The 16,396-nt window shown below is 40.3% G+C and overlaps 2 protein-coding genes across 8 annotated transcripts in view; one reads left to right on the top strand and one right to left on the bottom strand.

The window, feature by feature from the left end:
• LOC141046815 (serine/threonine-protein phosphatase 2A regulatory subunit B'' subunit beta-like) overlaps positions 1-5,959 on the top strand; it is a 53,728-nt gene extending 47,769 nt beyond the window's left edge. The window contains exons 9-14 of one of the 3 annotated variants that reach the window (XM_073541434.1): positions 1,591-1,659; positions 2,008-2,097; positions 2,184-2,359; positions 4,384-4,502; positions 4,579-4,685; positions 5,050-5,959. In XM_073541434.1, the coding sequence (XP_073397535.1) occupies positions 1,591-1,659; positions 2,008-2,097; positions 2,184-2,359; positions 4,384-4,502; positions 4,579-4,685; positions 5,050-5,194 (706 nt within the window). In that variant the 3' untranslated portion in view covers positions 5,195-5,959. The remainder of the gene's footprint in view (positions 1-1,590; positions 1,660-2,007; positions 2,098-2,183; positions 2,360-4,383; positions 4,503-4,578; positions 4,686-5,049) is intronic. The other 2 variants (XM_073541436.1, XM_073541435.1) reach the window with 2 other exon arrangements.
• A 1,463-nt stretch (positions 5,960-7,422) lies between these two features.
• Positions 7,423-16,396, bottom strand: part of LOC141046814 (cohesin subunit SA-2-like) — a 195,255-nt gene continuing 186,281 nt past the window's right edge. For 4 of the 5 annotated variants that reach the window (XM_073541431.1, XM_073541430.1, XM_073541429.1 and 1 more), the window contains 6 exons: positions 15,644-15,789; positions 13,947-14,072; positions 10,795-10,982; positions 9,874-10,000; positions 9,009-9,099; positions 7,423-8,923 (listed from right to left, as the gene is read on the bottom strand). In XM_073541431.1, the coding sequence (XP_073397532.1) occupies positions 8,870-8,923; positions 9,009-9,099; positions 9,874-10,000; positions 10,795-10,982; positions 13,947-14,072; positions 15,644-15,789 (732 nt within the window). In that variant the 3' untranslated portion in view covers positions 7,423-8,869. Of the gene's footprint in view, positions 8,924-9,008; positions 9,100-9,873; positions 10,001-10,794; positions 10,983-13,946; positions 14,073-15,643; positions 15,790-16,396 lie in introns of those variants that run through there. The other variant, XR_012219668.1, reaches the window with a different exon arrangement.

A 16,396-nucleotide genomic window follows, 5' to 3' on the forward strand; every position in this document is an offset into this window, starting at 1 on the left:
AACTCTCAGACCTCCTCTCCCAGGGTCCAGTCTTCCATCCACGAGTGTCCAGTGGAATTTGAGAGTGTGTTGTAAAGAGGGAAAGGGTTTTCTCATAACCTGATGAACACTTTACTCAAAAGTAGGAAGGTATCCACAACAAAAGTATATGGAGGTTGGAGGAAAGGTTCAGCTAGGCCAGGTGTTGGAGTTCCTATACAAGGGCCTAGAGATGGGTCTAGCCACGAACACCCTCAAAGTCCAGGTGTCGGAACTAGGGGCCCTGTATAATTGTGACCTAGTGGGCAATTATTGCATATCTAGGTATATCAGAGCATCGACTAGGTCTAGGCCCATCCTTTGACAGAAGTTAATGCCTTGGGATTTGAATTTAGTGCTAACGGCCCTGATGGAATCTCCGTTTGAGCCCACTCAGGTAGCCCCAATAAAAATTTTCTCTCAAAACAGCCCTTTTGGTTGCACTGACAACAGCCCGTAGGGTTAGTGACATTCAGGCCCTATCTAGACTGCCACCATATACCCAGTTTAGGGAGGATAGGGTTATTTTAAAGCTGGATTTTTATTACTTATTTATATAGCACCATTAATTCTATGGTGCTGTACATGAGAAGGGGGGGTTACATACAAAGTTATAGATATCGTTAACAGTAAATAATTTTATAATGACAGACTGGTGCAGAGGGGAGAGGACCCTGTCCTTGCGGGCTTACATTCTATGGGATAGTGGGGAAGAGACAGAAGGTCGGGGGTGCAGCAGCTCTGGTGGTGATAAGGCGGGCGCTCGGGCGGTGTTGAGGCAGAATGGTTATTGCAGGCAGTAAGATATCCTGAAAAGATGGGTTTTCAGGTTCCGTTTGAAGAATCCGAGGGTGGTGGATAATCGGATGTGCATCCCTCATATTTGCCAAAAGTAGCCTCTAAGTGCCACAGACTGCAGGAGATAGTTCTTCCTTCCTTCTGTGCCAACCCCGGAAATCCAAAACCAGTGACGTTATAGCGATATTGCTAGCGATATCGCTTAGTGTGACAGGCCCTTTAGACTCTCCAAGAGCACCTAGGTGGATCAGGGAGGCAATTTCTTTGGCCTATACAGCGAGTGGTGTTGCAGTTCCAGAGGGTCTGAAGGCTCACTCCACATGATCCGTGACAACTTCCTGGGCTGAGAGATTGGAGGTGTCGATTGAGGAGATGTGAAAGGCCGCTACATGTTCTCTCTCCATGTTTTTCAAACATTATAGACTTGATATGGGTGCCTCCTCCTATCTCACGTTTGTGAGAAGGGTGCTTCAGGCGGTGTTCCCTCCCTGATTTCCTTTCATCCCTGTAATTCTCTTGTGGTTCTGTCATCGGAGACCGAATAAATGCTTAGTTACTTACCAGTAATGGTGTTTTACGGAGTCCATGACAGCACCTTTGTATTCCCTCCCTTCACATGTGGGTGAGCACTTCTTTTGGCCTTAAGCACAAGCACGTGTGGAAAGATATATTGTGTACAAAATTATGTATGTATTGCTACGAACCTGAGAGGTCCTGTCATGCTCTGTAATCCAACTGATGCCGAAGAGCTGTGCCGCCCTTTTATGTCTGTAGGTTTCCTGTCCCTGAAGGGTGGATCACATCTCTCGTGGTGCTGTCATGGGCTCCGAAAAACAGTTACTGGTAAGTAACTAACTAAGCATTTTCTCCACAGCACATAGTCCTGTGTAAACAGGATATGTGCTGCCGAGATCTTGCTGCTCTGAGCACAGAATAATGTTGTTTGTAGGCCACTCCCCTTTCCTGTGAAGTCACACCCATTCTTAAAAAAACCTGATCTGTATGTTATATTGAAATGTCAATGTTCTGTGGCTCAAATCCCCTTATTTACACCACCTATAGGGTCTTTCAATATGCACTGTATTGCATTTTACATTGATATACATGGTTTGTCTTTACATTTCAGAATATCAGCAGTTGGATCTTTGTCCTGTGGTAACAATGACTGATTTGTTTTATTCTGTCTCCTAGTAGTCGAAAAGTACCAAAAGAAGGAAAGATTAGCTATGCAGACTTTGTGTGGTTTCTCTTATCTGAAGAAGACAAGAAAACACAGACCAGGTGAATCCCAACATAAGTTTTCATGAAGCAAAGACCTTGTTCTTGGAGTTACTGATTTTATTTATTATTGTTCTATAATCCTTCAGCATAGAGTACTGGTTCCGCTGTATGGACCTTGATGGAGACGGATTGTTATCGATGTATGAGCTGGAGTACTTCTATGAAGAACAATGCCAGAAGATGGAGAGCATGGCCATTGAGCCCTTACCATTTGAAGACTGTCTGTGTCAGATGCTGGATCTTGTCAAACCTCAGTGTGATGGTATGTGACAAGCTTGTATTCTAGGGCGGCATGAGTCCAGGACAGACTCCTTTATTGCACGTATCTGTTTTCTAAAATGCTGCAGATGTTTAGAGAAAACCTAGAGGACCCCTCACAAATCTCAGCATAACAAACTAACAATGACAGACTGATACAGAGGGGAGAGGACCCTGCCCTTGCAGGCTTACATGCTACAGGACGGTAGGGAAAAAGACAGTAGGTCGGGGGTTGCAGCAGGGTCATTGCAGGTTGTAAGCTTTCTTGAATTAGAATTACTAACTTTCTTAAATATAAATAGAATTATTAAATTCTATCACTTCTGAAAGGTCCTTTTTTAAGCAGGGACTGGGAACAAAGTGACTGGGGAGTGTAGTCAGAGACGAGCACCCGCCTGATTCTCAGCTCTCTGAAAGTGACCTGTCTCTTGTAGCTAAGCAGTGGAGAAGAAGCCGGCCATGTCTAGTGTAGTCACCTTGTTTCTACAGTGTTGTAGAGAGAGACAAATGTTCACAATATGGAAGCCTCTATCCCCTGTTCATGTGGTTTTTTGTTTTTTACATTCACTTTTATTCTGTTATTCAGTACAATTAATGATGCCAAATATACGGGATATTTATTGCTTTTCTACATTTCTCAACTAGAGTTGAGCGAAACAGGTCGGTCAGATTCAAAAGTTGCCGACTTTCGCCAAAGTCGGGTTTCATGAAACGAAACCCGACCACAGTGTGAAGTTGGCCATGCGGTCGGCGACCCAAGCGTCAGTCGGGTTTCGCCGAATGCTTGCACGTGACTTTTTTCAGCCAATGAGAGAAGCAGAGCGTAGCTGGAGTGGGCGGGAGAGAAGAGAGAGAGATTTCACCGCCTCTAGGGTTAAAATTCATGCCAGGTGTGTTTACAGTCCTCCACTCACTGCCAACTTTTCTCCCCATTGACTTGCATTGGGTTTCGTGTTTCCCGACTTTTCCCTATAGTCGGCCAATTTCGTTCGACTCGACTTTCATGAAACCTGACTCGACCCTAAAAAAGGCAAATTCGCTCATCTCTTTTCTCAACACTAAAGTATTATAGAAAAATAATTTTTTTTACTATTTTCTGGGTGTCGTAGCTTCATTCACCGGAATTGTTAGGGAATGGCCATTTTTTTTAAGTCCATTTTTTTTGTGGATGTGTTGTCAATTTATTATTAAAGTCAACATGACGTTCTGTTACACGTTTAGGCTATGTTCACACTTTGCATTTTTGCAACTTTTTTTTTAATGCAAACTTTCAGCTACATTTCACAGTACCAGCAAAGTCTGAAATTTCGGAAATCTCATGCACACAATTTGGGCTCTTTTTTTTTTTTTTTTTTTTCTGACTGTTTTGTCCAATAGCTTGCTTTTGTTTATGCACTAATCTTTATCAGCATGCACAAGAGACAAATGTACCCTGACAAAAGCACAGTAATAAGCAGCAGAAATTAAGCAATACCTGCTTTTCATAACAGCTTAAATTTGGCATTAAAAAAAACCGCAGCAAAAACGCAACATGTGAACATAGCCTTAGATGTAACACTCCTGTGCAGATTTTTTTTTTCCTCCAGTCTTGCACCACTCTATACTGGAGTGACAATTGTGACTGTTTAGAAAGTCACGATACATTAATCTGACTCTATTTGCACAGTTCAAAAGTGGCGAGAACAGTGTGAAATTACAAGGTGCAAATTTTTGCTCAAACTGCAGGCGATAAAATTTGAGACTTTGGGGGAAATTTTGTTCCAGTTTTCTCATGTTATGTACCCTTTACAAATGCTGAAATATGAATTGTGACCTTTTTTTTTTTTTCCCAATAATAAAGGGTTTGATAAAGCGGTTTCTGCCATGCTCCTGCAGTTGGTCTTGAATATTCATGATGTACATGCTTCTGGAGCTATAGCATCTGACCTTTTCATCAAGGGACTTTTGTTTTTATGCCAGTATAGTAATGTTTGTGCAAGTTGATATTGATGTGGAGTATCCTTCTGATGGCGTCCTTTTTCTCCAAAGGTAAAATTACGCTTCACGATTTGAAGAAAAGCAAACAAGCAAATCTGTTTTTTGATACTTTTCTAAATCTTGACAAATATTTGGACCATGAACAAAAGGATCCATTTTCTGTAATGCGGGTAAGTGAAGAATGGATTATGTAAGGTTTAGCATGTGATTCAGACACTCCGTTCAGTGACTTTCATTCTCTTGTAGGTTGGGGAAAATGAAGGACAAGAGCTTTCAGACTGGGAAAGATACGCTGCTGAAGAATATGCTATCTTAGTAGCTGAAGAGGCTGCCTCCGAACAGTGGAATGATGGGTAGGAAGAAAAAAAATGTTCATGGATTGTGGACAATGTAGTATTTTATGGCTTCGTCAATTCCTATTATTAGGATACCAGCGATTCACCTAGTATAGCATTACCGGGTCTAATCGTTCCATTTGCGAGTAAGGACTAAGAGCACAAATACATTATTCTTTGTGCTGGGACAAGCTTTTTTATCTATTAAATATTAATTACCTCTTTTCTAACTATGTGGAACAAGTTTTAGCATTTAAATCCTAATGTATTAGTAAGTTATTCTGGGCAGTGTTTCTTCTCTCTTAAAATCCATTCCTATTCTCCACTCTAAGTTGTGTATGTTTTGTGCTGGGCCTGTTTTATCACTGTTTTTCTATGTCAGGTATGATGCAGAATTAAATTCTTTGGAGACTGATATAGTGAATGGCAAAAAGTATGCAACGGATAAAAGACCTTTCTCGGATATGGCCTCTGAAGAGTCACAAGTGGACATTAATGAGTATGACTATGAAGAAGACTTTGAATAAAGTGAACTGTAGAAAGACCCTAGCAGCTGGTCTGCCATGTCTATTTGCTCTGGACAGCACTTTATATATGTAAAATAGAAGAACGGCAACAATCAACCATGACTTAAACTATTTTTTTGTCTTTTATTTATTGCTAAAACAATATTTATTTATGCTGATCACATATTTTGCTGTGCATTGTTGAGTCCTCCATTTCAGTAGTGTGAGTGCATTCAGATTTACATTGTGATATACCCATTTAAATTTAATGAGTAGAAAACTGGCAACATGTATGGTAACTAATATTCCAAATGGAAGTGAGGGCAGCAATAGAGCTTTTACATTTTTACAAAAACACCTTTACCCCTGAGATCTTCAGTCCTTTTTCAGTGACCTAAGGACTTGGGTGTTTCTTTATTTGTGTCATTATGTCCTAGTTGTGCCAGGGTATGCTGATCCTATGCTGAGCTGTTTGCTTAGACAGCATATACTATAGAACTCGTCCGCTTTGCTGTCGCTCTTGTCACATTCCATTTCGAAACAGGACCCATCGACGAAAGACTTTTGTTATAGTCTCCAGAAGAAAGAAAAGAGAGGAAAAAAAAAGCTATTAGTAAGAGTGCCTTTATATGTACATATGTAAATGCCGGCTTTTTTTTTTTTCTTCATTATTTTGATATGTTAAATTGGATAAAACTACTTAATTAAATCTTTGCTGTGTAGAGAAGTTGAAAGACCTTATGAATTTATATATTGTATTTTCAAATAAACTATATTTTGCACACAGTTGTAAAGTGTTCGATGATGGTTTCTGTGTATTGTATGTCGATTGGCTGGCATTGCAGTGGGGAGGTCTGTCATCTCAAAAGTCATTTGAAACATTTTGTTGTGACTTTCCTTGAGATACATTACTGACTCTCTTGCAACTGAGGACATGTGTAAGGAAGGTGGCATATCCTTTAGGGTGACACTTTCCCCATGTTATGGTCCATTTAAATTACTTGGTATGTGGCACTAAACAACCGCAGATCAGTTACTTGTTTGTTGATTGGTAGTTGTTTTAATGGCCTGTTCATACAGGCAAGCCCTGTGCTTTACACTTTGTCTTGCCAAAATCTGACCATTCTGTGTCCATTAAATGATCAATATTTCTGCATTGATGCCAATTTATTTTCTTAACCAAAACCACATTTCGGAGGGTTTCAGCTCTCAAAAGAATAATTTATACAACCAATGGATGAATTTAACGTCCGGTTATAAGCTTGCATATGCATAACATGGATAAGTGACACAACTTCTGTCAGGGAGTGTAGATGTCCACTGAACGATCAGTAATTGGTCGTTGGGGGCTCAGAGGCTGTCATTGTTCTTAGCGGCACAGGACCGGATTATACAGAACAATGTGCTGCCAAAGACTACTTTTTTTTTTTTGAACAATCAAAAACATTTGTTTTGCTCGTGTCTGGTGATCGGCAGCCAGTTTAGACTGCTTGTTCGCAATCATACAGTGTAAATTGGACATGTAGTGGGCAATTCACTCGCCAGAATTCTGGTGTAAAACGCTTTGAGTGCATATTTTTGTGCAACTCTGAAGTTTCACATAAATCTTGGTCCCAGGTGGCTTTTAAAGAGAATCTTGTCAGTACAGAATGACCAAAGTCCTGCCACTCTGTGTGTCACTGTGGAGCCAAACATTTAAGTACGCCTTCATACCTACTTGTTTTCCCTCAATCTCTACCCCACCTTCTTTGACTGCTCTGGCTCCATAAAGCCAGAAGGGTGGAGATGAATGGAAACCTAAGCAGGTGGGAAGGTGTATATAAATAATTACCCCCCCCATGATGCACCGAGTGCCTGTACTTAGTTTGAACAGTCATTCTATGCTGATGTTTAATTTTAAGACTCGTGTGCACAACGCCAGTCTTAAGGAATCGGCTATTTAGACTTATAATAAAATCTGACTTTTTTTAAAAATACTGCTGTATCTAGCGCAGCAACCCCATGAACATCACTGAAATTTCAGTCTTCTGTCACTGCCATGGATTTGTCTTTGCTAATCCTTGTAACTCTTGTAAATCCTTGGACTCTGAAGTCCAGTGCTCAACAGCAAGAACGCTTATCTCACGCCACTAAGATTGGTTTTGCTGCCATACATATTTATGTAAATATGAATGTAAAACTTTTACTCAAACTTTCCAATGGTGAAAGGTCTAAACTTAATACTGCTCAGTAATTGGGACACATTAGGCTGGATGAAAACATACTTTTATTATAAAATATCCATTCACAGAATAAAAGCTTCTGTACAAAATGGTTCCATCTTGATGAAAATGTAGTATTATAGTTGATCTAAGAAATATACATATATTTTATTTAGAAATACACAATTTAACTATAAAAGTGCTTCATACAATTCTAGGTCCAGTGGTCTCATTGTTCACCATGTGGCTGGAAGCTCTTGGATCTGGGAAAAAAAATGCTGTTTTTGTACTGATCAGTTAAGGATCTTCAATGGTGTAGCCGTCCTGGTAATGCAGTCAACACTCACTAATGCTGGGTTTAGACTTTCTTGCACCATTAGTAATTTTTTATTTTTTCAAATATCGCAGGTGAACCACCACTGTGGTCCTGTGGATGGTTTCACTGTGCACTGCGAGGATGTTCGCAATATGCATAATCCAAGCCAGAACCTGTTTCGTGTGTGCAGTCTAGCAGATTCCTGGTAACTGCAGCGCTCAGGCCAGCAGCTACTTGCTCTGCGAGCACACAGACGCAGTTTTTTTTTTGCTACCAAGCGTAGCCCCATATCTCCTGTGATGTATGTACTGCATCCACAGTATCTGAGATGTGTATATACAACAGTCTCTATGATTCTAACAGTCTGTGTCTCCTCTGTGATGTAAGCATCAGTCGGTGTCTCCTCTGTGATGCATACTGCTGGAGTTCTATAAATGTGATGTGAGCAGTGATGAATTTCTCAATGTGAGGAGATGCGCTGTGTCATATACATCTGTGTTCTGTACATCTTATTGCTGTGAGTTCTTTACAAAACATCACAAATCTGGAAAAGCAATTACAAGTAGCAGCATCACTACCACCTAACATCAGTCACCCCAAAGAGAAGCTGCTCCAGCCATCACATTAGGGTGGAGTTAATTAAATGCCGTGACCAAATTTAGTGGGGGGAATTTTCAAGTTGGAAACTTAGTACAGCCCCCGAATAATGCTAGAAATCTCCAAATGGCCTTTAGCAGAAAAAGAATCCTAACCGCTGCTCTAGAGAAGCAGGTAAATCTTGTACTACTATAAACTTAGAATTTGTGCTTTGCATGTTTCTGTTAAAATGAAACTGATAATTTCTATGGGAAATTAACAGAATAATCTGGTGGAGTTAGGCTGAGACTATTAATTCATGTCTCCCAATGCTAGAAATAGGATGTGATAACATATGACTTTTGGTTATTTTAATGATCGCAGTCTTCAAAGTAAAATATCCTAAACCAGGAATGTTCTTTTAATGCAAATACAGTAGAGGAGCAGAGTTTGCCCTGTTGGTCATCAGAACAGTTTCTAGCAAAGCCAAACGCATGTGTCCAATCCAGACTGCCTTAATTAATCCTGTGCGGAAACTGAATTTCTGCGATGTGTAGCTGGATTCAGGGGACAGTGTTAGCAGAAATGCGGACACGTCCATCATTAGGTAGAGGAGTCTATGTTCATATTGTTTCCTTCCTTTTTCATTTTGGAAACCTGTAGTGAACATAGTAAACTATGATTGCATATGGAAGAGAAAATACATTTGGTAAAGAAACCGGAATAATGTAAAAATCAGTACCTGGTCTGTTTCTATTTCATCGACATCAACATCTTCATTGTTTTCATCCATAAGCATCTTTTGTGATGTTGGGTTAATAGATATTAGATCACTAGACAAAATAAATAGATTTATTATTTTTCTAATTGTACTTGGCATTGCGTTTTTTTTTTTAATTCTCCGTGCACTGTTCTTTTTATCACTTAGTCTAACATTTCCTCCATTCTGTAATATCTCAGTTCTTGACCAGTTCTAGTCTGCAGATTATGGTGGGAATCCCTGGGGAGCAGCTCTGGTTTTGCTAGTTCTTTGCTATTCAACAACTTTACATAAAAAGATAGGTTGTAGTGTCATGACTATTAGGTTTTGCTTTTGAAGGAAACACACAACTGAGGAACAGTTGTTGCTTATCTCTGCTAGAATCCTCCTCCTCAGCTGCTTCTATCCCTTACTTTTATACCGGTTAAACAGTTGTGCCTCCAATGATCTATTGTTCCACAGCTGTTGTCGGTCCCCTGCTCTACCTCCTGTTACCAGCTGTCTTTTAGTCCCTCATTACTGTGAGAACAAACTTAGGATAGACCATTAAAGTGTTTGTGCCAAGATAACTTCATTATTACTGGGGCCTCCACCCATTCCAAAAACTTGAATAGAGCAATGAAGAGTCCCAGTGTTTGGACCACTGCTGATCAGGAAGGTATTGCCTATCCTGGGGATCTTTTCAAGTCTTGGTACAAACCTAAGGTTTGACAGGCAGAGTTCTGACCGCCATGGATCTGAGCCACTGCACAAGGCACAGCTAAAAGCCTAAGTTAGTTGGGTCCTGTAGGTCAGACCGCTGACAATGCCTTAGAAAAGATGACATTTCTCAGTTAATTTTCCAAACCTGTTGAATGATACAGAGCTTTCTGATGGTAGCAGATGAAGTGCATTTTGTTTGCTGCTTTTAGCAGGATGAGACTCCAGATCATCAAATGCTCTCTTGTGCACCAAGCTTCTCCCTGGAACTTGTTCTGTAATGCAGAATACTTAGCTAGAAGCACACAGATCCCATACAGTGTAGGGGTATCACACCATCTCTAAGATTAGAGCAACCCTTGCACCACATTCCTAACTATTGAAGTCTATGGAAAACTGATCCGATAATTAGCCATACATTTTTCTTTAATCTGTAACTGATCCGTTTTTTTGCATACTGCATCCGTTACAAATAGAAGAAAATGGATGACTAATTAACAGATCTGTTTTCCCTTGCCTTCAGTGTTTAAAAAAAAAAAAAAAGCAGCGATCAGTCTTTACTTTTTAAAGTTTTTTTTTTTCTCGATGGATTGCTGCTGGATCCAGTCTAACAGATGATTACTGGACATGTGAATATAGCTGTAGGCAAAATCGGGAGTGGAACAGAGGGAAAGTATAATAGAAACACGTCACCACTTCTGGATTTATCACTCACTCCTGGTTTAGGAAAGATGAGTTTCAAATATGAAGGGCCTAGAACTGCAAAGAATCATGAAGTGTTTCCAAGCCTAACATTAGAGCTGCTGAATATTCCAGGAGCATTGCTAGAGATGCGTAGGTGACGGATCTAAAGCATTTACACAGAATCCACACAACAGCAACCTGTTTCTGGAGATTGTATGTTGTCTTAGTTTCCTCCAGGTAAGAGTTCAGAAATGTACCGATCTATTAAGGGATTTACATTAATAACGTCACACAATAGTTCAGACTTGGATTTTTTAAGTGAATATAGTCTATATACAGTGCAGCCATCATACGAAAACTGAGCTAATGAGCTGCTGGATCTCACCACACATTGATTTTCTCCTTAAAGGATAAGGTGTGCCGGCAATCATACGGTCTCTAGAAAAGAGGCTTCCGCATGAAGAACTCTCATCATGATCCAGTAAAGAATTACTGTACACAGTAAGAGGATGCCATCCTGCTCCTTTACACAGCATCATCTGCTCACTGGCAAATCTCTGCAGATACCCATACCTGGTGAGACAAACATTGATGTTAGTATAATATGCATTATACTAAGCAGCCTATTTATTGTGTGTATATATATACTATAGTACCATAATTAGTATAGTAGGGCTGAGTTCACATGCAGTGTCTTTGCAGAGGGCTTTTTTTTATGCAACTGAAAAGTTGCTTTTTAAAGCGCCAGCAAAAGCTATGGGATTTCAGGAATCTCGTGCGCACTTTTTTTTTCCCGCCACTGAATATGAGCACTGCAGAATTGCTGCAGTATGTCAATTCCGTCAGTGTTTTTTTTTTCCACCCACAAAGCAATGAACATGAATAATGCTCCAAAAACACACAACGGCATAGTTTTATTCACAGAAAACAAACTTTATTAAAAATGTACTGCAGACAAAGCACACATTCAATCCATACCCAAAAATTCTGCAAAAAGCATGACAAAAAAAACGCTAAAAATCAGGTGTTTTGCAGCATTTTTACTGCAATGAAAGCAAGTTTTGGCTGCAGGAAAAAAACCCCACATCAAATGCTGAATGTAAACACAGCCTAATGACTCTCTCATTCACCCATTCAATTTTCCATAACAATAATAGGTTAATTTATGTTTAAAGTAAAATGAATGGATATACATTAATCATTTTGTTACTATCCTGGAATGCTCCTTATACCAGCCACAGTGCTGTAAGGAAATGTCTCACCAAGATAAGATACGTGTGTACTCGCACAGCCCTGCGTGCCAACCACGCAGTATGTTCTCCTCCTTTCCTCTATGGTTTAGGGGAGCAGGAGAGAGAGGAGCCACGTGGGATGTAGCTTTGGAATAGTCAGATGAGACCCAGAAGGCCTTAAATCATTAATTCTGGCATAGAACACCTTTAAAAAGTTAAAAAAAACTTTGCTACTTTTGGTGTTTTCATACCCCTTTTGGCCAGCGGGGTGGAGTCATGGCAACACCTGCATGTCTAATTCGTGCTCCGTTGTGGTGTACATTACGCCAGAAATCTTACTGCAGTCCACGACTGGTGTATGATTTCTAAGGAGGAGCACATCACTTGTAAGATACACTTGATTCATTAAGTGGTGTGTGCCTCCTATTCAATCCAAGTCTCAAATTTCTGCAGCTTGATCCAACTGGCAGGTTCCCTATAAGTTTCCCATGTCCCCTAGTTGGAGGTACATTTGGTCAGTCACCACAATAGGCCACATTTCCATTCAAGCATTTATGGAATATTCTATGAATCTGCCATAAATGCGTATTGTAAGGAGAGCCCTAATGAAGTCTACATTCATGTACCCGATAGGAAGATGTACCATATCACCGAACAGAATTCTAATCACTGGTAATGTTAATAGAAGCATTACCATTTATATCTAGTACACGACTTGCTTTACTACATTAGAATATGACAAATTGTCAAGTTTAATATTTTCAGATTGCAGCGTCCTCATTTCGTAATGAGCCTTTATGCCTGAACTGCCACATTTAGCAGCGTGTGACTCACAGAAATAGGTAAGATTTCAATTTTCTTTTAAACGGCATTATCTAAAAAGAAGAATATTGCAGCGTAGGCAGAATGAGCTCAAAATAACCCAATGTAAGTTATGCGCTAGAGATGCTCGCACTAAAAGATGACAAGTGCAATTCAGGAGCAACTAAATCTACAGTACAAGCTGTTCTACATCATATCTCAAATCTGGTTACATAGGTAGGTATATCACGTACTGTTACTGCTGTCCTATACTTTGGCCTTGCCATGATATGCAGCCTTTACTTCTACTCAGGGGTGGAACTAAAAATTTATTGGAGCCCCATTACAAATTGAGGAATGAGTCGCCACTATCAAAGAGCACTTGAGGAATGGGTGCCGGCCCGTAACTCGCATCTTCTGCACAAAGATAGCAGAATTTGTTTTTTGTCACAAATACTAAGGTTTCGCCTGTGACTGAGGCACCTCTGGATATACATATGCCTTTACACTCTGAAAGACATTTTACCTTGATTGACATTTATCACCTATTTATAGAATGGGTAATAAATGTCTCATCAGGGTGCCCAAGCGCTGGGATCCCCAAGGTCACTAGAACAGAAGTCATGAAACCCCAATCCTCATTATTTAATGGGCACAGTGAGAGGGCAAGGTACTGAATGGAGCCGTTTCATGAAAAAGTCTATGGTACTGACTGAAACAGCCAAGCCCTCTTCTGTTTAAGTCAGCCCACCGATACTGCAGGAAGCATGCTCGCACCACTGTGCTGCATGACCGATTATGGATCCCCCGTCTATTGATCTTGGGAGTCCCATAGGTGTCCCCCCCCCGCGATTAAACACTTTTAACCTATGATAGATGCTAACTGTGAATTGTGGGAAAACCACTTGAACATATACTGCATTCAAGTAAGACCCCTACATTACAGTGTGTCGAACTCACTTATTTTGGCGGCATTGGCTGAGCATCAAATTTGTATGAAGCCCCAACAGATCCTTCTATTCTTCAGGCACATACGGCACCAGACTGATCTGTCAGCAGCTTACTCCACTCTCCCCATGGAGAGCACATAAACACTTGCCAAGCATTTATGTGTATGGGGTCTTTGGCAGAGATGGTTTGTCTAACATGTATAGGCTCCTTTAGGGTGCAGATACTATTGATATTTTAAAAGTGTGTTTTAATATGTTTTCATTGTATTTTAGGTCTATGGACTCAACTGTGGGAAATTGTGCTTTCCCGTTGAACAGGTTCTCATACTACTGTTCTCAAACTTATTTATGTCTCTATTCTTCCCTATAAGCCATTCTCTGTAGGAACCAAGCAACTTTTAGCTGCCATTTTTCTAGGGCAGTTTATGACATTTATGGCTATGGACAATATTATGGCTTTAGACAATGTTTCTATTATATTCAGTCTTCAATGATTTGATATCTTCAGCATTCACATATACAGAACTGATCTAACGCCACAAACACACACTTACACTAGTCTTTTGTCGGCTTGTAGCAGTTTGCTGGAGAACTCACTGATCAGCAAGAGAAAAGGCAGATTGGGTGGAGGAAGACTGTCCTGTGCTGCTGGCTCCTTAAAGGCAAATTCAATGCCTTGCCTGAAAGTATAGACAAGCAGAATGTTCCATTTTAAATACATTAGCTAAAGGAAAAACCATCATAACAAAGACACGTTTAAAGACGCTGAACACAAATATACTATTTACATGCAACATAGGTGACTTTACAATTACAGTGCAAAATGCTTCCAATTAAGAATGTAGAACAGTTCTTCTTATAACCTATGTCGCTTACCTCATGTGTAGGCCATTGCTGTAGCTTAGGTATCCATGTTTACGACTACTCAAATATTGACAGTTAGTTGCTAGTGGTCATAACCATGGATACCTAAGCTACTACGTTGCCCTGCACATGAGGTAAGAAACATAGGTTATCAGAAGAACTATACTACATTTATAATTGGAGGCATTTGCTAATATTATCATTCTTATACCTACTACATACTGAAATAGGATCTTGGAGATGGGAATACCCCTTTAAACTGATCCTGTATTCCCAAGTCAATGGATTGCTATTCCTAACAGTTCCCATAATGAAGTAGGCGAGGTAGTTACTGCATCTGTACAATGCCTGATGAATCAATTACATTTTCTAGAGTGCATGCTCTTTATGGACAGACAATAAAAAAAAAATCCTAAGAGATTTCAGCTGTGAAGAATGCAAACCTGTAGATATAGTTTTGGGCTATAATACAAGCTGGTAATCAGGATCAGTAGGCAGAAGGTTAACAAACACACCATACCCACCCATCTGGGCACCTTATACATATCTATTCACACCCTATTAAAGGGCACATGAATATTGTAATGGGGCAGCATGGTGGCTCAATGGTTAGCACTGCTGGAGTCCAGGGTTCAAATCCCACCAAGGACAACATCTGAAAGAGTTTGTATGTTCTCCTCGTGTTTGCGTGGGTTTCCTCCCACACTCCAAAGACATACTGATAGGGAATTTAGATTGTGAGCTCCATCGGGGACAGTGATGATGATGTCTGTAAAGCGCTGGGGAATATGATGGTGCTATATATGTAAATAAAATCAATACAAACCACCATAGACCGTTTCTACTCATATTTTTAGTATAATCTGTATATGTAATGTGTGTCTATAGAGCAGTAATAGGTCTTCAACAGATGTTTATGGAGTGGTCTAATGTATTTTCGTCTGACTGATTTCATACATAGGAATAGCGAGGTTTCTTTCTGGGATATTCCATACACTGTGGAGTTTAATAGAGCCAGTACAGCAATCACTCTCTTGAGCGACAATTTCAAGCTGTGTTTATGTGACCAGAATAGTCTTTAATGGGATTAGTGAAGACCTGCCTGCACTACTCACTAACTTATCCCACGTCTCCATGTGAATCCATGGTATGTACAATCTTCACTGCTGGTACGAGCTGTAGGTTACCACTCTATGATGAAAACATTGTTTAGCGTTATACAGGTTGTACCAAGTGCTGTATATGTGTGTGTCATTTAGTATGATGCGAAATGCCGTAAGCTGTGTTCTCTTAAATAAATCATAGCCTAATGCTGCATTCATTGGTGTGTGGCTACGAATATAAATAGCGCAGTAGATGTCAGGGGAAAAACCTTCACTCCACATACTTGTGCATCATCGCTATAGATTCCCTGCATTTCACGTGGTCCATGCCAAACGTTAGAGAAAAGCGGCGAGCCAGCTCCTTTATGTTAGAGAATGACGAGGAGGACGGGATGGCACTGTCATGTGCTTCTCTGTGCTCCAGAAACAGCTGCAGACATCACCATGCAGGGAAAAAAGCAAAGCTGGAATGGGTCAAGTCTTTTTCCAGAACAAGGACACTTTAGTTTTGTTAATTTGCATTCATTTTCAGCTGTCTCCAAATGACCTTCCTTCCTGGTGTCAAGGGGGGCTATTTTTGGTCTACTGAATGAAATGGCAAGCATCTGTATTTCTCTAATAACAAGACCATAGACGTGATAAGTCAAGCTTTCAATTGTGTGGCTAGATCAGCCAGCAGATATGCATTGCGCTCACACATCCCATTACTGTCAGCTTACACTTAAAGGACAGTTTCAGAAATAAAGCAAACGTGCAATTTGATGAGTACAAGTATGTATTATATTACTTACATACTACAGCCATGCCATCAATTCTAATACATGGGCAGTTTTAGGAGTAAGGGCCCCCATGCACATTAGATAAAAGTTGGGGGCACCTGTCAATTTCAGAGGGATAACCTGACCATCTAATGTTATGGGGACTTCCCACCTCCACCCTGACAGAAGACAGAGGCGACTAGAATTCAATTTCCTGATCCTTTTGTTTGGTATGGAGATAAGGCGCTGCCAGATGATTCCGTCACAAACACTTTCATA

The sequence above is a fragment of the Dendrobates tinctorius genome, unplaced genomic scaffold (genome assembly GCF_039654945.1).
Source record: "Dendrobates tinctorius isolate UK_male_01 unplaced genomic scaffold, ASM3965494v1 ptg000121l, whole genome shotgun sequence".
Classification (NCBI taxonomy): domain Eukaryota; kingdom Metazoa; phylum Chordata; class Amphibia; order Anura; family Dendrobatidae; genus Dendrobates; species Dendrobates tinctorius.